Here is a 22,151-nt window from a genome sequence, read left to right on the forward strand (position 1 = left end):
CAAGTCATTTCCCAACAACGACAGCCACACACACACACACACACACACACACACACACACACACACACATACACTCACACACACACGCACATGCACACACACACACGCTCACACACACGCACACACACACAGACACACACACACACGCTCACGCACACGCACACACACACACACATTAAACACACACATACACTCACACACACACGCACACACACACACACACACACGCTCACACACACCACTCTGAACTGACAAGACCCAGTTTTTACAGTCGCATAACATGGTCATGAAACTGAAAAGAAAAGTTCTTAAAGAGCGAGAAAGTCAAAACTGTTTACACAAAGCCTCGACTTCAGGCACTTTCGTGTTTACTCAAAAGAAAAGGCACCTAGATCCCCCATGATCTCCAAGACCGCGATGCGTGATTGTTACTATTCGAGAAAGCGTCTGTGACAGACCACAGCATGCTGCAGTCAAGCGTTTCAAACAAAACATCCCCAAATATTCTCAGCTTACTTCAAATAAGACATGAATGAAACTAATGTCTGCGAGTGATGTCGTTCCTCATTTGAATATGAAAATGATTCAGTTTTCACAATAATTCTGTTTGGCTTTAGATTGTCTTCTGGACATATAATAGAATTCACAGTCTCTCCTGCTGAATGGGACACTGTGGAGAAAGACTGAGAGAAGACAGGAAAGAATGAGATGAAAAGAGAGAGAGAGAGAGAGAGAAAAAAGAAGGAAAGGCATGTTGTAGGGCACTGTCTCAATCCTACTGTTCTCTGTGTGTGTGTGTGTGTGTGTGTGTGTGTGTGTGTGTGAAGTGAAGAACCCCCCTTCCTCCTCTTTCACTGCGTGACACAATGGCCACATTGAAGGCAGAGAGAGCTGAGTGTGCTGATTGTGTCTGATTTTGTGTGTGTGTGTGTGTGTGTGTGTGTGTGTGTGTGTGTGTGTGTGTGCGTGCGTGCGCATCCTTCACCCACCACCACAAAAACTGTGCTAAACACCCATCCTCGATTTTCAGGCCCCCCAAGGGGCAATCCAAGCCTATGACGGTCTAACCCTCTCTACTCCCATACTATCACATACCATCGCTTTCCCTTCCAGAAACATCCATTCCTACAAAACACAAATAAATTACACCAAAACCATAACACACAAACGATACACTTGCACTACACGTTGTCTGAGTACTCTTCATCATACGATATAAAATATCTCAGTCAACATTAATTCCGTTGACAGCGAGTGAAAATAAGGCGTCTCTGAGGGGATGTTTTGGGACTAGCAACAGCAACAGTCAGTCGTAACCGAAACAGGACAGTTTCCTCTGTCCCTCTCACTGTCCTGCAGGAGAGAGCGCCGTGTGGAAGAGTTAAAAAAAACCTTCGTCCTTTCCCAGTTGCTACACGTTAGGAAGTCCATGCTAACAGTTATCTGTGGTCATATGTCAACTTTCCAAGCCCTGCACATAAATCCATTCATTCACACACCTCTATACAAACATACACACGCTCTACACACCTTAGAGGTCCCAAATCGGACCTCATATGTTCATATTTGGACTGCCTTTTATCAATTTGTTCATTTTCCTATCATATGTACCCTTTCCAATCACCTATACATTCGTTTGTTCATTAATCACTCTGCATTTATATTCATATTTTCATTCTGAGGGCCTTTGTTATTCACATATTCACTCCCAAACCATAAACCTTCTTTAAACTTAATTACTATTCAAACCATACAGTTGCAGATGTACACCACTATCGAAAGCTGATGTTCAGTCATCCTTAGTGTAGAACCATGAAACTGAACTAACAGAAAAAAAAAAAAACATGACCAGAATTTCGAAAGTTTCACAAGAGAGATTGTCCTGAAGACGAAGAGAAGTTCGTCTAACGTCATAACTCGATAAAAGACATCTCCCTGCCAAGGCCACAGGAGAATACCGTAAAAAAAAAAGGCACATGTTATTTATTCTCCATGACGTCCTCAAAATGCCTCTGACATTCACAAACGGCAAACAACTCGAGAAGTTAATAAATTCTGTCTCAAAAAATGCTTAGTGCAGAGCAAGAACGAGAAAGAGAGAGAGAGAGAGAGAGAGAGAGAGAGAGGAAAAGAGAAAGAAAGAAAGAAAGAAAGAGAGAGAGAGGTAGCTGGTCTTGTTTTGTCTTCTGTAATTCAAACATGCCTCAGCTTGTGCTCATGAACACTGAGTGTCAGTTAGTTAGCTATAGACGTTGCTTTGCCGATACAGGCCACTTCTGTATGTCGTTGCTGGATTTGCTAATATGTTTTTTGGACTTTCCTTTTCAGTGTCATTCTCGCTCCTGGTTTCTGTTCCCTTATTTCTTTTTCCCTGTTTTTAATCTGTAAAATCACTCAAATCAATCTTTCATTACCTCTTTGATAGTTTGAATGTACTGATTTGAATAGGCCTTCTGGCACACATGTGCACACACACACACACACACACACAAATTCAAATCAGTGCAGCCCTCTCTGTGACTGTACAGCGAACCTGTATTAACCCTGTGTGTTTTTTCTGTGGGTGAAAATAGCATTCATGGTGGCTGAAAATGGGTGGAGCAAGGCGTGGTTTATGCAAAGCAGCAGATGCCTCACGTTTGATGTAACAATACAACAGGAGCAGCTCCATGCAACTGAGGAAATAACTAGTTCTGCAACTTGAAAAAACAAACAAAAAAACCCCCCAAAAAACCAGACAACCAATAGGTCAAACTGGAAAGACACTGACATAAATACCATTAAATCCTCTACTGACTGTGTAAAAACAGCAGAACAAATACCTTAAAAGTGTACCTCAGACAAAAAAGTCTGACTAACTGACTGGAAATCCCCTAAACTTTACGGCAGTTCAATTCTGTTAAATTAAAATTAAACTTTTTTTAGACAGACGTGATGTCTCATTGAGTTGAGCTTGACTGACTGAGATGTTTTGTGAGGACGTCCGTGTGCCTGTCTCTGCTCCTTTTAACTTTGCTAATCGTTTGTTTTCAGCGTCTGGCACGTGGTCGGCCATTTTGTTTCGAAATCTCATTTTTCTCCCGCTCTTCTCCGGTACAGGCCAGCAAGCCGAGACACGATTACCGTTAGCCCGAGAAGCAACACGCTACCGCTACCACACACACACACACACGCACACACAGACAAATCTCACATAATCACACACACACACACACATATATTCATACCTGGCAAACAGAATTCTCTACATACCTTGCTCTTTAGACAAATCAGTATTTTATCATGCTCTGAAAACTATCAGTCTCCGTCTACCCCCCCCCCCCCCCCACCAACCAGAAAAACCCTCACGCACTCAACCCTGGGCAAGAGATCGAGTATGTGAAGACTTCCTAATTTCCTGTAAAGGGCAGGATGAGACGCCTGGATAAGAAGGAAAGAGGAGGTGGAGGAGGAGGAGGTGACGTAGGAAGGCCAGATGAAGTCCGGTAAATCTGATTCAACCACAGACAACTAATGCTGTCTGCACCACCGTGGGAGATACCTATATTACCTAATATAAATCTGAAAACACACACAGACACACACACAAACACACACACAAAGACACACATACACGCATAGACACACACAGACATACACACACACATGTACATACACAGACACACACACACTCACAGACAGTCTGGTACACCAGACAGAGGAAATGAAGAGTAAGACCTTTCCTTCTGTTGTTCTATTATGATTGAAGGCGTTATTCCAACTTTCCCCACTCATTCTATTTTAGCAGTGTCTGTTGGGCACTTCATCAGCTTTCCTGTTAGCATAACCTCACTGGATGGCTGAGAATGTGTGTGTGTGTGTGTGTGTCTAAAATAATCTGAAGTAGTGTTTATCAGAAATATTAATAACAAAAAATACAGAACCCTACTCTAAACGGTAAAACTAAATTGATCTGGATTGTATATGTATACAGACAGGTCACATCAAACAAGCAATAAAATAAAGAAAATGACAGAGAAATGTCGTCGGGATAAAATAACTGGAGTTGTCTGTCAATGAGAAACATGAGAACTGAGTACAATTTTCACATTTCACCTCGCGCTTAAAGACATACTGCTTAAAGACAAAACACTCGAAAACATATTCACTCCACATTTTATACAAACTCTCCAGCCTCGGAGAGGGCTGAGAGAGAGGACTGGTCAGGACGTGACGAAATGAAGATGAACGATTGTGACAAAAACACACGCACAAAAAAAAAGAAGTTAAAGTTAGAACCAGGACTGAATAAATAAAAGAAGACGGGAGCGTAAGGCGAAGGGACAAAGTAGAGGAGAAAGAGCAGGATGACGTATCAATCGAGAAAAAGACAAAATAACAAGAAGGAGGAGGAGGAGGAGGAGGAGAAACAGCTCACCGATGAAGGGGATGGACGCCAGAGAGTCGTCCTCCACGGACAGCGCCGGCAGATTCCCGTTGGCACGGCGATGTGGGGCGGGGCCCGAGGCCGGGGGCGGGGCGTCGCCTTGGGATTGTGAGTCAGCGGGGTCAGGGGCGAACAGGGCGATGTCGCCGGCGTCTGGGTCGAGGCCGTAGTGTGGCAGTCTGTGGAGGTGGCCCGCCCGTCGCCCAGTGGGCGGTTTCTGCCTGAGCACCACCTCCTGTGTCTGATTGGACGGGGGTTCTGCTCCCGCCTCTTCCTCTGCCCCCACTCTCTCGTGATTGGTGGGTCGGTACCCTCTGTCCTGCCCCTCGGTGGGGGCGGCGGTAGGGGGGGCATTTGTAGCAGGTTGTGGGGAAGGAGCAGGTGGAGGAAGCCCCTCAGGAGGGCTGGTTTTGGGAGTAGGGGTCCAGTTGAGGTGTGGCCCCGTGTAGGAAGGGTCCCTAAAGGAGTGGGCCTGCTGCATAATGCGACCGGTCTTCCTGTAGAAAGACGGGCTGTAACTACGGTAACCCATCGTCTGATCCTCCACGTTCTGCCCTTGCGTCAGACGTCGCGTCTGAGGGGCTGCTTGTTGTGACTGAGGGGGCTGTGTAGCGTGTTGGTGTTGGTGTTGGGGGGTCTGTTGGTGTGTGTGCTGAGGTGTGTGGTGTGGTGTTACATGTTGCTGTTCATGTTGATGCTTTTGTTGTTGTTGGTGCAAGTGGTGTGACGGCGTGTGTCGGCCTCCAGACAGGGCGTGGCCAGAGCCAAAATGGCCGCCCTGCCTCTGATACACCTCAGTCCTGGAAGGAACCTGTTGCTGGAGCCAGGCTGATCTCTCCAGGTGGGGGGAGAGAACCCCTCCTGTCCGGTCCAGAGTCTCCAGTGAACGGCCGGAGCGTTCGTGGCGGCTGACCAGCAGGCTCTCCGACCGGGCGCGGCCGTAGCCTTGGCCGGACACAGACAGGTGCGGCCCATAGCATGTGTATTCATCATGCCAGTTGCTCTGACTCCAGTAAGGCTCGGCGTATTGTCCAGACCCAGCCTGTTGCAGTACCAGCAGCGTGTCTTGAGAGGCACTGTGGGGCCAGCCGCCCGTTCGTTGGGCGTGCCTTCCCCTTACCAGTTCCCCGAGTCGGTCCTGTGAGAAACTGCGGTGCCGCGGATGCATGGAGCGTCTGCTCGAACGTTCCCGTTCACGTTCTCGTTCACGTTCTCGTTCACGTTCTCGTTCGGGCACCTGACTATAGTACCACTCGGTGAGCGCCTGTTGGCAAATTTCACTACGGCTGGATGGGGGGGTGGGTGTCGGCTGGGGTGGGCTGGCCCATGGCGGGCTGCCTTTTCGGTTGGCCACGTTACCATGACCGACGTTATGGTTGACGTAGTGGTGCATGGGACTGCTAAGCACCCCTCCCGAGGAAGAGGATGATGAGTAAGATCGTCCTCGCGTCTGTCCCATCGCCTGCTGCTGAGCCCTCTCAGTCATCCCGTACTGGATCTCCTCCGTGCGGTGCGCAGGGCTACTGTGGCCTACACCCCCCGGGTCACAGCCATGCTCCTCGGCCGCCCAGCTGGCGTTGGTGGCGGCGACAGTCCGGTTGTCAAGTGGGGGGGAAGGGCCGGAGGAGGACGAGCCGGGCCAGTGGCTCCAGTTGTCCAGTTGGTTCTGTCCCATGTGGGTCGGCGAGCGGACTTGGCTAGGGGCGTGGCCTGCAGGAGGCTGGGATTTGGACCGTGGCGGGTAGCAGAGAGGTGGAGGTGCCGGAATATTCTGAGCCCCTCCGGAGTACGGTTGGTTCCCTCTTAGGTAGGCATCCTGTGAGTAAGCCTGGGAGAAAGAAACCAGGTAAGGAGAAGAATCAGTGATTGGTTCGTCCAGTGTAATCACATTTTGCAGAGACAGTCAGCGAGGAATGCTGGTCAGTGGTGAAAATCTTAAAGAGGGTTTCCACATATTGCCGGTTCCTACGTTATTTTGCACATTTAACTATCTAAAACCACAATGGGCACAGTCTAAAACACATTTGTCCATTCAGACAGCGTGTTCTTATCCACCTGAGTACAGAAAAAAAAAACAAAAATACAGACTCTGTCTTTCACTCCCTAAAGACCGGACTAGCCCTCAAAGGTGACCTCATTAACACAAGAACTCATGACTAACGCTGCCAAACACAAACCCCTCAGTTACAACAAAAACATGAGAGTCATGCTAATTTTCATACAATGGATTCCACAGAGCTTAGATAGATAGATAGATAGATAGATAGATAGATAGATAGATAGATAGATAGATAGATAGATAGATAGATAGATAGATAGATAGATGCTGACCTTTCTTGCTAGCTAGCAAGTAGAGCTCTGAACAGCTAAAGTAACAACAAATTAATAAAATGTGTTCCTACAGTATTATTAAGCAACAGACCTCTTCCAGCAGAAGACAACTACAATAAATTTCACAGAGGAGGCTCAACAAAAGGAGAGTAAAGAAAAAAATACACAGCTCAACAACAACAACCTGAGAACAAAACCGAGATCATAAGGAAACAGTGTCTCAAGCTGACCATGTGACATTTCAATCAAAATGACAGATATTTGACATTTTTCAACCGTTCATCTTTACTAATATGCTACATATCTTGTCATTTGATGGAATGTAACCATTCTTGGAGTTAGCATAAGAGACAAAAAAACGTTTAAAAATGAATTTTTCTTAAGACAGAACAAAGGCAGCGATTGCTATATTAATACTGCAGAAAGACATATGTAGGATTTCTGAGTATCTGTTAGGTACAACATATAATTTACAGATGAATATACAAAGACAAACACCTGAACTACACTTCTTCACATAACCAAAGTGAAAAAAAAAACACAACAGCAGCCCACCTTAATCTAGAAATGATAAAAATTCACAAATGGTAATATTCTGTGAAACAACACAACACTATAAAAAACACCTTTAGCATAAGAGCTGTATCAGCAACAAGCACATACAGAACATCACAGAAGACACCAAATGAACAATCCGCCAACACACACACACACACACATACACACACACACACACACACACACACACACACACACACACACACACAAACAGATAAAAAGAACAAGAAACAGTCATGGGAAAACCAAACTAATTGGGAAAAACAGCAACAGAACTTTCATTTATATCGACGAGCTAATTGCTACATCGAGCCTTGAGTCCAGAAAACCACTAATGGTTCGACAAATTGCACGTCCTCTATGGAAACCACAGAAAATACCTCCAGGGACACTATTGAACTGACCATTTGCACTAACAGAAACCAGCGAAGCGGTGACATCTACAAACCTGAAAACACATTCGCCGTATCCAGCGTACAGGGCTGTGAAAAACGACGTCGAAAACATTGGCCATTTCAACACAGGCATTTCATAACACCAGGAGCACCGTAAGACTAAAACTAATACATTATAGTATGCAGTTCCACAGCCTGTATAGTCTCATACACACACACACACACACACACACACACACACACTCAACCCACCAGGCACACAGATACACAAATGTACCAATTCCTCTCTCTCTCTCTCTCTCTCTTTCTGTGTCTCTCTCTGAGTTTGTCTCATAGCCACGGGTGTAAACACAGAGAACGGAAATTCACAGAGGGAATACAACATTCCCCAAAGCTCTTCTCTCTCTCTCTCTCTCACTTACTTCTCCTCTCGTTCTATCCAGCTGATCACCTCTCTCTCTCCGTCTGGTGTTCGCTCAGATTTTCACTCTTTCTTTCTTTCCTTCTTTTTCTCTTTTTTCCATCTCAGTCACCGCACATTCTAGGCAATGTCAGGCAGCTCTGTCATGTTTTTTTTTTTTTTTTTAAATATTTCTTTACGTGTTTCTTTCACTCTATCGTTTCTATCTTTTTATCCGTCTGTCTCTGTGTTCTCCTTACTCGGTATGGTGTTTAGAGACCAGCCCAACCTTTCTCTCACAAACTCCCTCCTCTCTCTCTCTCTTTCTCTACACTTCTGTCTAACCAGTGGTAACCAGTGGCAGAGTGGGAGGGGCCACATCACTGATGATGTCATCCTTGGAATGCAGTTGATGCGGGTGTAAGGAGGGGTGTGCTGAACTGAGAGAAAGAAAGAGAGAATGAAAAAGAGAAAGAAAGAGAGACACTGAGAAAGACAGAGAGAGAAAGAGAGAGAGAGAGAAAACAGAAATAAAAAGAGAGAGAGACAGAAATAAAAAAGACAGAGATGGGGGTCGGATTGGGAAACGTGGGAGAGAGGTTCCAGAGTGTGAGCAGACCTGTGTGTGTGTGTAGAGAGAGTATCCAGGTTTGGGGCTCCTAAAGATCGTGTTGTCTGTGTGTGTGTGTGTGTGTGTGTATAGTGTGAGTATCCAGGTTTGGGGTTCCTAAAGAGTATGTGTGTGTGTGTGTGTGTGTGTGTGTGTGTGTGTGTGTGTTTGTGAGTGCTCCTGCATTGCATGTCTGATCATGTGAACAATTTGTGGACTGAAGAAAATATGTGTGTGGGAATTTGAGCAAGCAAATATGTGGGTGTGTGTGCGTGTGTGTGTGCGTGTGTGTGTGTGTGCGTGTGTGTGTGTGTGTGCGCGTGTGTGTGCGCGCGTGTGTGTGTGTGTGCGCGCGCGTGTGTGTGTGTGCCTGTGCTTGTGTGTTTGTGCGTGTATCTGCACCTAAATATTCATCAGAAGTATGACTCTTTACATCAGTCAATGTGGCTACTGTAAGAAACCACACACTCATTGAGAAATCACTGACACTGATCATACCAGCGTTCTGGTGTCTGACTAAACTACAATTCAGTCGTTTGTCTGTGTATGAGCAAGAGTATATTTCCCTCCATCTCCTGTTATCGAAATTATATAACCCAAATCTGTGTGTGTGTGTGTGTGTGTGTGTGCGTGTGTGTATTTGAAGGGCAAGGTGTGGCAGAGATGTTCCTACTTTAACCAGCTAACACACTTACCAGCTGCAGCACGTCCTCATCCTTTGGCATTATAGAAAGCTCCAACACACTTTCACTACAGAGAGAGAGAGAGAGAGAGAGAGAGAGAGCGCGCAAAGCAGCGAGAGAGCAGACACAATTGAAAACCAAAATACCAACCAGTTAAGAACGAGGTGAGTATATTTACAGTTACATTTGAAAATCTGCATTGGTCGTAAACCGGCCAATGAGAGGCCGTGTCTGTTTTTTTTTCATGGGAAACGGGGTTTGTCTCTGTCACGTCGAGGTCGTTCGCTGTGTTTCACGTCAAGCAGCCGATGTTGTTTTGGTCTGGGCTAAACTCAAACGCAACCTTCACTCTGAGGTCACTGTTGACACTGACTGCCATGCGCACACACACACACACACATACACACACACACACACACACACACACACATTCCTAGAAGCTGTGTGCAGCCTTTAGGCTGTTGTGTCAGAACTGAAGTTAAATACAGACATTGCAGGTCGTGGGCTCATTTTGTATCTTCACACTCTGCGTTCGAGCTTTGGGCTAAACTGTTTACGCGTTCAGGCTACACTGTTTACGCGTTCAGGTATGACAGTTTTTTGGGGTTTTTTTACAATTATACAATCAGGAGAATTCTAGTAATCAAGTATTTATACTGTCACATGGTTGTGTAAATGTTGTCATAGCGTCATCTATAAACATAGGAATATGTTGTCATAATGTCATGTATAAACATAGGAATATGGAAATAGTACAGATTTTGTAAGATATGAGTGTATGGTGACGTCTGACATATACCGGTTCAGGTGCGATAGGTGTTTGTTGTGACTGTGAGAGTGAGGTGTGAACTCACCTGTTCTGAATGAGTGCGATCACCTGGGAGTATGTCTTCCCTAACACGCTCTCTCCGTTTACCTTCACCAGTCGGTCGCCTGACACACACACACACACACACACACACACACACAGTCCGCTTATTTTGGCACACAAGACTGTACATAGATAGAATTATAACAAAAATCTCAAAATACACTACATAATAAAGAATTTGTCAAAGAATTCATTATAGTTCCATGGTGTCATAAGGATAATGCTGTAATGTTTTTGTAATTGTAATGTTATTTAAGCAACATTCGAAACTCTAATCTAAAAGAGGAGACCGCAGTTGGATATTAACAAACTGGGGTTACCTCTTAACCAATCAGTTTTGAGGATTTCAACAGAAAAAAACTTGATGACATTTATTAGATATGTTAATAGTGATGGGCAGAGCCTGAGTTGTGTGTACTATGTGTGTGTGTATATTACTTTAGCAAAGGACAGAAATATGTTGGTGCTGAATACAGCCAGCAAGTCAGAACAGGAGAGCAAAGCCACACGTGCACACACACACACACACACACACACAGGCTTAAAGACACACATATAAACATATGCACTCACTCACACACACACACACACACAGAGAAAGAGAGAGAGAGAGAGAGAGAGAGAGAGAATACAGCCCTACGTGCTGTAGCACGTTGACAGTGAAGTGGATTGCAAAAAACGACTTAAGGTATTAAAGGAAATGTCAAAAAAAGAACACTGTTATCACAACAGTCTGACAATAGATGTGCAGAATGCATCTGTATGTTGATGTTTGTTGCTATGCGTGTGTGTGTGTGTGTGTGTGTGTGTGTGTGTGTGGGACTGCTGCTATATAAATATGTAAAGGTGAGGTGACGTGTAAAAGTCGGTTGAGGATGTGTTCATGCTGAATCACTGAAAATACACGAAGCCTGCTCTCTCTCTCTGTTCCCCCCCCCCTCTCTCTTTCTCTTTCTCTCCCTCCACCTGTCAGCTATCTGTGTTTGACTGATGTCATCTGTTTGCTATTAGTATCTTAGTATCTTAGCTATAACTCTTAGTATCACATGCGGTTCTAGGTTATTTCCAGGGTAAACCATTTAAAGACAACTACAAGGAAAATTGGTAACTGGCATACAAAAAACACACACACATGCACGCGCGCGCGCACTCTCTCTCTCTCACTCACTCACACACACACACGCACGTGCGCACTCTCTCTCTCTCTCACTCACTCACTCACTCACACACACACACACACACACACACACACACACACACATACACACACACTTCCTTTTACCTGTACACAGGCCAGCTTGATGGGCAGGACCCTTCTCCCTCACATTCTTCACGAAGATGGTGTCCATTGGCTCTAAACGACTCCGCTGGAGACCTACAACACACACACACACACACACACACACACAGTGTTACCAAGAAAACTCTGACACAAATCCCAGCACATAATGAGAGGAGACGATGGACAATGGGGACTGGAGAAAGAGTGAAAAGCAAAGTAAACACCAATGATACAGACATCTGGCCCATCTATGTTACTGTGTTTGTTAAACAAATAATGTTCAGTGTGCTCTCATACACACACACACACGCGCACGCGCGCGTACACACACACACACAGACACAAACAGGTATTAAGATTACAAGGAAGATAAAAAGCATGTATAGGTCACCAAACAGGTTGAGGCGGTCAAATGAACAGAATAAAAAAACTGATCTGTGATCAGTTTGTTCGGCTGACATTACCACTTGTGCGCATTGTCAGCCATACAGTTTGACTAAGCCTGGATTATACACATACGGTGCATGTGTTTTTGTGTACATAACGTGTGGTAATGTTTATGGAAAAGGTCCCCAGACATGCAGATTGTCTAAATATGCCTGTAGTGCAGTTTTGTCTCCTGCAGGGGGAGCAATGATCAAGTTGATGTTGCTAAGTTTCCATGACTCCTGGGCCAGTTCAGCTGTTATGTCTACAAAGTTACAGTATCCACTCAAGAAAGTGAGAGAGAGAGAGAGAGGGAGAGAGAGAGAGAGAGAGGGAGAGAGAGAGAGAGAGAGAGAGAGAGACAGAGAGAAAAAAGAAACCCACCTTTTCCATTTCCGTTCTCCTCATCCTGCAAAAAAACGAAAAGGAACAAAAACAAGAAGCTGAATAAAACAAGCCCATGCATATGCAAATACAGTAAACATTTGGAAAGAAATACTTATGAATTCTGAATGAAAACGATACATATAATTATCTACACAAATCACCTATGTGACTGACTATCCACGCAATCCGTGAATCCATGATGTGAATTCAAATTCATATGACTGCACATGAGGCAGTTTCAAAGATCCTGAACAGTTTTGATGTTTAGGTTTTGGGTAAATTATTTATGGAGGAGTGGAGGGGCAGTGTACATGCTCCATTCCAACACTAGGGTGCAGCACTGAGCAAGAGAAAACGCTCAGCTGCAGACAAGCCATTGAGGGATGATTTAGTTGTGTGGACTAGTGCACTCATAGATACAAAATCACATGTGGTCAGTAAAAGGATGTCTGTATGTGTTGTTTGGATGCTGTACAGACAATGGGTTCTATATCCTTATTAAAGGCAGTGTGATCTACAATTAAGTTCAGACTGGACAAACACAAGAAAACAGTAAACAGCCTCTTTCAGTCTCCCTCTCTCTCTCTCTCTCTCACACACACACACACACAAACACACGCACTCACACACACACTGCGCTGATCAGGCAATTTGGGGTGAGTGGTGTGGGGTTTAGGGCTGAGCTGACAAGGCTCATTCCTCACACAATACAAGAGCTTTACAACCCCACAGAGAGAGAGACAGGGACAGAGAGAGCGAGAGAGAGAGAGAGAGAGAGAGAGAGACAGACAAAGAGACACAGAGAGAGAGACAGGGACAGAGAGAGAGACAAAGAGACACAGAGAGAGAGACAGGGAGAGAAAGAAACTTTGTATCATCACTGTACCAGGCTGAGCCCCAAATGACCTCATACTGCCTGAATGTGGAAGAGGGAGATGAGGAGGTAAGAACAGGAGAGAGAGGAGGTAAGAAGAGGAGAGAGAGGAGGTGATAACGGGGCCGTGATAACGGGGCCGTAACCATTCCTTTACATCTCCCCCTTTATCTGTCTTTCTTTCCTTCTTTCTTTTCAAGAATACGCCTCATCTTTACAAAACAGATATTTCTCATACAACTCTTATACTACCTCCCTCTTCATCTCTTCATCCATCCATCCATCTATCCATCCATCTATCCATCCATCTTCAAAATTCATATCTCCTTTAAGTCCACAGTTGATTTCCACAGTAATGCTATAAGTCACACTCTCATTAAGGATGTTCCAACTGAACCAGCCCCTTTAAGACGTGGGGTGACATTTCTGCTCCATGTGGCCCGCGGACACTGAAAAGAACAGAGTGGAGTTCCACTCATTGTTCTGGGTGGTCCTGGTACAGCCCGGCTCTGTGTGTGTGTGTGTGTGTGGTACCAGTCAATGTTAACAGAGGGCTTTTGACCGGGCCAGTGGGACACAGCTGCTATGACTGGGACGAATACGACGCAATGATAATAGAGCTTTGTTTCACACACACACACACACACACACACACACACACACACACACACACACACAAACAGACACACACAACAACTGCAGCATCCGCAGCCCTGTCTATCTATACCCTGACCAGAGGATGACACTCTGACGCCAGTGCGCTCCGAGAAGAATCCACAGGCCCACAGATCTTGTTATCAAGGGACAAGTTATTTTCTTTTTTTCTTTTTTTTTTTAATCTTCAAATGCAGCTGTATCATGTTCTGCATTATCATCATCACAGTCACACACCAATTTAATCTGGAGGCGCTCTCTCTCTCTCTCTCTCTCTCTCTCTCTCTCTCTCTCTCCCTCTCTCTCTCTTTCTCTCTCTCTCACTCTCTCTCTTTCACTCTCCCTCATACTTTCTCTCTCAGTGCATAACTTTTCTCCTAATCTCTTTGTCGGCATTTTTCCTTCACCTTTCATCACCAATCTAGTATGAGTCACTCGACAGAATTTTCATCTGCGTCCTTCTATCATTTCATTTCCCTCTCTCTCTCTATTCTTTCTCCTCCGCTCCTCTCCCTTCCTCATCGTTGCTTATGGGTTCTCCCTGGTAGAGGTTTTTGGATGTCATGGAGAACCATTCTGTTTTTCACGTCCAACATTGTTTCTTTGTTTCATCATCTGTTTTTTTTTTTTATTGGTTCCTTGTGGAAAGTAATGATTTTTCATGTCTGGTTTTACAACTACGGGGCTACCACATCTGTCTTTCTCCTCTGACATTTTATTTGGTAGATGCCCTCGATTGTGTATTGAAATTGAATGATTTCTCTTGCTAACTGGTGGTAATTTTTTAGCCCAAGCCCCCTGACTGGGTCTGCATTATAACTCTTATTTGTGCTGCGTCTGATTGTTTTTAGTGTTTTACGTCTGTGGAATGCCTTGTTTTGTTGATTGCTGTTGAACGCTGCTTGATGGGCTGTGAGTTATGGTTGGCTGTTGGTGTTCAGGTTGTTTGGGGGGGGGGTGGGGGGGTGGAGAGGCGACTCTTGACTGTGATTGGTGGCCTCGTTGCCATGGATACCCACCTTAAGGCTGGTGTGCAGGGCGGATTCCGGAGGGTAGACGATGAAGTGGCGCAGCGTGAAGCCGAAGCCTTGGGAGTTCTTGTGGAGCACCAGCGTACGTGGGCCTTGCCAGGACATGCCCATTCTGTCTGCCCCGCCCCCCACGACAGGCCGTGGGTTCTCACTGGAGGATGAGATCCCATCTCTCCGTCCTTTTGCCTTTGGGGGAAAAAAAAAAAAAACAGAGTCCAGTTAGACCAAAGATCCTCTCATACTAGAACCTCTTAGGTCTTGGACATGCTACGGAGAACCCAGAACCAACTTGTAAAATCCCACAGCATGTCCGAGAGACCCGACTACCTAAGGTTTTTCATACGTTATAGGAATTTCAGACATTGTAGATCAGTGCAGTTCAGTTAAAATTGGCTAAACTTTCAGATGCAGAAGCAGACAAGGCTGATGTTTCTCCAGGGTTTGAGGGTCGAGAGAAACCATAGCAAATTTCCCATGATTACTTGACCATAACCATTTGACCATTTCAAAGAAGACAATGACCAGCCAAGACACAGTAACTGGAAAACAAAGAGTTCCCAAATGGCAAAGGACACTGGAGAACGCCGACGTCAACCCAGTAAGCACCATCACTGGTTTAACCCCCAGCGTTTGTGGGAAAATGGATCTCAAGGCACTATTTTTAGGATTAAAATAAAGAACGTTCCAGAGCTAAAGGGTGACGCGAAAGTTTTAAAGCATTCGTTTTTAATTGCTACAACTTCATCACATCAGTTAGAGAGGATCCGCCCTGTGGTTTTTGTTTGTCCGGGAAACGATACATTTCGGCGCGTGGGAGAGAAAATCCCCCAACGCGCACACAGGAGAAATGACACCACACTGTTTTTAACAACGCCCCAAACCCCCCCCCCCCCCCCCCCCCCTCCCAACTGTCCCACATCTGTCAGTCAAATGAGACCACCTGACCAAACACCACTATAATTTGTGGAGTGCAGAGAAGAAGAATGGGGGGGGGGCAAACACTTGGCAGATCATTCTCTTCTAGACGTCGGGCTTGAGTCGGAATTCTCACCGCTAAGGCTTAAAGGAAGAAACTGGCAGTTTGGCAGATTCCCAGTGAATCAGCAAGGATGCATCCGAGGAATGTTCTCCGGCCTGGCGAGGCCGATGACACTCCGGAAAAACAGCGACGTACACTCCCAGTATTAGCGACGTGTTTTCTATTTTGTCGGTTGGCGTGTAGGGTTGGGTAAAGGTGAGTGCAACATGGGTTATTTCCTGTCAGTCATCCACGAAGTGGTGACTTTGCAGGGTGTGTCGCCCACACGACAACATCGAATGGCTTCCTGGGGCAGAAAATGCGGTGTGGCATAAATTTGATTTTTTTTTTTCTTTTTTCGGTGAATTAGGAGAGGAGAGGCTAGAGGAGGTGAGGAGAAGAGAAGAGAAGAGAAGAGAGGAGAGGAGAGGAGAGGAGAGGAGAGGAGAAGAGAAGAGAAGAGAAGAGAAGAGAAGAGAGGAGAAGAGAGGAGAGGAGAGGAGAGGAGAGGAGAGGAGAGGACTTGGTAGCAGTGAGGATGAAGAGGAGACGGGAAGAGGAGTCCTCAGCGAATGAAACCTCGGGAAAAGTCCTGCAGTTGTGCTGCTCAGCTCTTTTCCTGCATTCTTCTCTTTCTCCTCCTGTTCTCCTTTTCCTTCTCACCATCCTTTCGTTCCTACTCACCAGAAATCCTACTCTATAATCCAACAGATTTAACGCCAACCGCAGGCTCTGCAACCCCCTCTTTCTGTCTCTCATTCTCTCTATCTATTTCTGGATCTCATGCTGTTCTCATTCTTCTTCACTCAGGCCTCTATTTCTCTCTCCCTCATTCTCTCTTTTCTTTCGCTCTCTCTCTCTCTCTCTCTCTCTCTCTTTCTCGTTAAAATAACTCCGTACACCGAGAGTACAGAATGACGTAATCCTTCTTTCCATTTCAAAATTTAGAACTCCTTTGCAACTTTTGGAGAGAGTGTGAAGCAGTGAGAAAGTGTTAGAGAGAGAGAGAGAGAGAGAGAGAGAGAGAGAGAGAGAGAGAGAGAGAGAGAGTGTGTGTGAGTGAATAGGAAGACCGTGGATTAGGGAGCGACACGGGGATAGAGGGTGAATAAAGCTGTGTGTGTGTGTGTGTGTGTGTGTGTGTGTGTGTACACGAGCAAGCGAGTATGTGTGTGAATGAAAGAGTGAATGAGACTGGTATGTGTGAATTCCACTGAGAAAACAGTTAAGTCCGGGCATGTTTAGACACAGAGAGAGAGAGAGAGACAAAGCGTACTCAGAGGCATAGGACAGAGCGAAAGAGAACGAAACGGAGGGGGGCCAAAGGAACAGAGAGAAAGAGAGAGAGAGAGAGAGAGAGAGAGAGAGAGAGAAGAGAGGGGAGCTCAGAGAGGGACAGGCTCCAACATGTTGGGTTTCGACCGCACGGTTCCTCCCGGCGCTGAGAATACCAAACCCTGTTATTAACCCCTAACACACACACACACACACACACACACACACACACACACTCACACTCTAATATACTGGCCTGGTAGCCCTGTCCTTACTTTACTGTTAGCCATCCCAGCATCCTCTTTGAAGTAGCTCCTTCTTAGGACATTTAGACCCCTGCAAATTAGCTGAGCTTAAATTTCTCTCCGTGGGTAAATTTTTGGTGGCGCTAACTTGGACCTCAGTTTGAGGAACCGTACAAAGTGTCCTTTTACACATGACATATCAAACCAACACTCTCCAACAACCAATAAATCATTAAGAAGGAAAAAAAAAAAAACAAGAGAAACCACAGATTTTGTCCTGATTAGGAAGAACATGAAAGAACAAATGACTTCGCTGACAGACACACACACACACACACACATACACATGCACATACATACATTGTGTACGAGCCTCTGGCAGCCCAGTAATGAAAAAAAAACTTTTAGTTTAACTAAAATGAAAATTTTAAAATCTCAGATGAAAAGCTTAAATCTCAAGCCTAGAGCTTCACCTTTCTCCTGCGTATTTTTCCTCATACAGTTTGTAAATTCTACACAGTTCAAACATCCAACATAGGTTTATAACAATGAGTGTGCACAGTTCATACAATGGTGATGACAGATGTTGGAGATCCATCTTGTCAATGGAGAGAGGGATTTGGTACTTTATGTACGCTGTTTTCAAAACATATTTTGACCTTTTACTAAGGCTCATCTGTTTACATTAGTGTGTTCCTGGAATACCACAACCACGGGAGCCATGGCAACGGAGCAGAGACATATAAACCAAACCTAAAAATGTAGCAGTTTACAAAGAGGACAGCGTATGAGTCAAAAAAACAAAGTACCCGCAACACACGAGGAGACCAAGTTTGGATTGGTTGAGGTGGAACTGGAGGCTACTACATCTTCACTGACTTCGCTTTTTCCCTCTTCACGGTTACTTTTAAGGCCGAGCGAGAAAAGGGAGAAAAGTTCTAGAAGTTCTAGGAAAGTTCTCGAAAAGTTCTAGTTGTATGCATTCTCGAATCAGACCGAATCAAACTATTCTAGCTCACACTCCTTGTAGCAAAGACTCTAATCTTTTCAAACCATCATCTCCTCTTCTATCATCAACTCTTCTATCTCTGTCTTCCTTCGCTTTTTCTCTTCATCCCTTGTTTTTTCTCTCCTCTGTAGGGGTCGGGTCTCATTCGCACTTGTCGGGATGGCATGATCGGACCCTGAACACACCCCCAGAGCAAAGTCGCCCTCTGTCTTGACCCTTGACCCTCACTCCCTTTCCACACGTTCCACACGTGTCTGTCGCCACGGAAACAATGTCACCCCCCCCCCCCCCACCAAACAGCTGAGAGCGGCGATCCTATTTGAAAAGTGGAGCTTTATTAGCGCTGACACGCGTTTAATCCCTGTCAGAAACCTCCGAGAGCATACGCGTGCAAACATCCGCACGCATGCACATACACACACACACACGCACACAAGCATATGCGCTGATAGATAAAGCATCACTCCTTATGAAGGTACGGACTAAACTCCCTTGGAAACTGGCTTTCCAAAGAAATATCACAATACCCTTATAACATCCACACGCATGCGCACACATACACATACACATACACACACGCGCGCGTGTGCTGATAGACATGGCATCACTCCTTATGAAGGTACTAAGTAAACTCCCTTGGAAACTGGCTTTCCAAATAAATATCACACAACATGAAAGATGAAATATGAACTGTGCTAACACACACCTAGAGCTGTAAAGAAACAAACACACACACACACACTTTCTCAAAATGAAACTATCAGCACCCCTTACACATTTTTCTGGAATTTACATGGTAACTAAACAAGTCAGTTTCCAAATGTGAGTGTATGTGTTTGTGTGTGTGTGTGTGTGTGTGTATGTGTGTGCATGTGTTCATAAACCAGTTTATCTGCTCTTTCAGTTCCGCTCACAACTGTTAAACTGGGTTTTCCACCCGAGCAACGGTGTTTGAACCCCAAGGGGGAAAAAAAAAGCAGAAAGCACAATTGGACAGCTCTGCAGGGTGGAGGGGAGGAATGCACAAACTCATGCCCAGAAGGAGGGCTTCAGAGCAGGCTTGTAATGGACACAGTCCCCCCTCTGTACCCCCAGGCTAGCTGCAATAAGGAAAATGACAGGTAATCCTGGCAAGATAACAGGCTAGATTCTGTTATGAGTTCCTCAAAAAAAAAAAAAATCTGCCGTGTTTTTTCTGTTTATTTATTTGTTTGTTTTTTGTTTGTTTGTTTTTTTTACAAATGAAACAGCAAATCCTCCAATCACATGTCTACGCAAAAGGATCCGGCATTTTATAGCACCTGTCTGTTTGCCTTTGAAAACTGAACAGTAAAGCTGTCAAAACCATGTGTAAAAAAAAAACCCAGGTTTTTGACAACAATATTCATGAAGAATCCTGATGGACTTGGCTGTTGACCTGCTGTCCAATCAGAATTCAGGATCAAAATACATGTGTTTTGCAAAGAGATACATAAAGAGATACATATGCAAACAGACAGGAAACTATGTTACATGTAAATGAAGAGAGATTAGCAGAGGCTGACATAACTAAACTAAAGTGTATCAGTTTCCACTGTTGTCCTGAGGAAGAGTGATGAATAAAAACCACCCCGTGAGAAACAGATTTAGTTTAAAACGACTTAAAAGGCTCACTGTCAGCCCAGCTTAACATAATATTCACTCAGATTCAGTAATGTGTGTGTTTTACCTTTTACACACACACACACACACAGGCACGCACGCGCACGCACACACGCACGCACACACACACCCACACACAGTAAGTGGGCATTTGACATGTGAATGATCTCTGTGTGAAACCTTTAAACTGATGCTTTATCACTCACATGCACATTTGCTCAGATTCAGTGCACAGACGATAAGATTCTCTACCCAAAACACTACAGGAGAAATGTGGCTTTCTGATTGGCTCTGATACCCGCATACAATATTCACATAATACCATAAACCAGATGTCTACTGACAGAATTAATAATGCACCCCGACCCACCCCCAACACACACAAACACACACACACACACACAGACAGACAGACAGACAGACAGACAGACTAAACTGAACACGAGAACTTAAGTGTAACATGTTTTGGAGATCAGTATGTGTTGGTGCCAGCTGTGTGCATGTGTGTGTTTGTGTGTGTGTGTGTGCATTGGTGTGAGAGGTGCTGAGTTGGGGGTGACTGGACCCCATTCTCTAACACTGAGCTCTCTCTGATATTCCAAAAACAAGCACTTCACATGTGTGTGCACAAATACACACACACAGTCACCGCCCCCCCCAAATGCCGACACCAGTAACTACTTCATCCCTGGCCCCCCCAAACACAAACACACACCAAAGCATCTTGACAAACCCTTAATCATCTACCTTTGCTTACTAATTAGTGGTCCCCCGACCCTGAGGATAAAAAAACTCAAAAAAGTCTAAACTCAACCAGCCAAAATAAGGAGGACCAGAGCAGCCCTGCACCAGACCAGTACCGCACTGGACCAGCACCGCATCAGACCAGTACCGCACTGGACCAGCACTGCATCAGACCAGTACCGCACCGGACCAGTACCACATCAGACCAGTACCGCCCTGAACCCATACCGCCATCCGTACCAAATCAGTCACTACGCATGTCAGTATAAATATTACAGTTCAGTATGTTAAGGGAAAATAGAGTGATTAATCACATGATGGAAAATCCCGCATCACTGGACTATACGTTTCACACTGTTATGCAAAGCACATGCAAATCTGTTCGTACAGACCACTGCCATTACAAAAGAATCACTTATCTATTTTTTCCCCTTACACTACAGACATATCACACACACACACACACACACACACAAACGGCTTACCCTCTGGTGGGAGCTGTCTGGGTGTCTCTCGGGAGTCGGCGGCGATGTGTTAGGTGTGTGTGTCGTGTTTGAGGTGTGTGTGGGGGTCTCTCCGCGGAGTACAGCCACCCATATGCAGCGCGGTTCTGGGGCGCTACAATCTATGCCCACCGGTTCCTGGAAATGCCAGTCTTTACCCAGTCCGCTTTGGCGCGATGGCACCACCAATGGGAACGCGGCCCCGAGCTTGCCCACGAGCGGCCGGCTCGTGGCCCACATGGCGCGCGTACGCCCGCACGTTCTCATGCACGCGCGCACGTATACACACATACACACGGAAGAGTCGGTATACGAGGTGGCAGCCGTCGTCTTACAACGGCCCCATTTCGGTTTGACTTATTCCGCTCGAAAATCCACACAGAGCGTCAGGTTCCCACAGAAGATGAGGGTAAAATAAAAAAAAAAAGAAGAAGAAGAAGGAAAAACAGGGTCGGGGGAGACGAGTGTAAAAGAAAAGAAAAGAAAAGAAAAGAAAAGAAAAGAAAAGAAAAGAAAAAAGAAAAAACAGGGAGAGGAAAAAAAACCCAAAACCTGGAGATGCACGTCCCTTCCCGGCTGAAGGCAGAATCATAACTGAGATGTTCGTTTCCAAACTCCGTTCATCTTCAGCTTCGGTTTTGTCCGTCTGTCTTTTTTTCTTTTTTTTTTCGTCCTCTAGATTCTCCTCTCTCCCAAAAGCCGCGGCCTCTTACCCCGTCGGGCGTCCCGAGAGTTAATCCCAAAAAAGTTCAACGCATTGAGCTGCCACGCTCCTCTCCACCCCGACG

At 45.4% G+C, this 22,151-nt stretch overlaps 1 protein-coding gene across 1 annotated transcript in view; it reads right to left on the reverse strand.

The window, feature by feature from the left end:
- arhgap23a (Rho GTPase activating protein 23a) overlaps positions 1-21,603 on the reverse strand; it is a 34,051-nt gene extending 12,448 nt beyond the window's left edge. The window contains exons 1-7 of the mRNA XM_030793941.1: positions 21,346-21,603; positions 14,917-15,114; positions 12,367-12,391; positions 11,557-11,649; positions 10,258-10,336; positions 9,416-9,470; positions 4,418-6,254 (exon numbers count right to left, since the gene is read on the reverse strand). Of these exons, the coding sequence (XP_030649801.1) occupies positions 4,418-6,254; positions 9,416-9,470; positions 10,258-10,336; positions 11,557-11,649; positions 12,367-12,391; positions 14,917-15,114; positions 21,346-21,603 (2,545 nt within the window). The remainder of the gene's footprint in view (positions 1-4,417; positions 6,255-9,415; positions 9,471-10,257; positions 10,337-11,556; positions 11,650-12,366; positions 12,392-14,916; positions 15,115-21,345) is intronic.
- Between the last annotated feature and the right edge of the window lie 548 nt (positions 21,604-22,151).

The sequence above is a fragment of the Chanos chanos genome, chromosome 16, assembly GCF_902362185.1.
Source record: "Chanos chanos chromosome 16, fChaCha1.1, whole genome shotgun sequence".
NCBI lineage: Eukaryota > Metazoa > Chordata > Actinopteri > Gonorynchiformes > Chanidae > Chanos > Chanos chanos.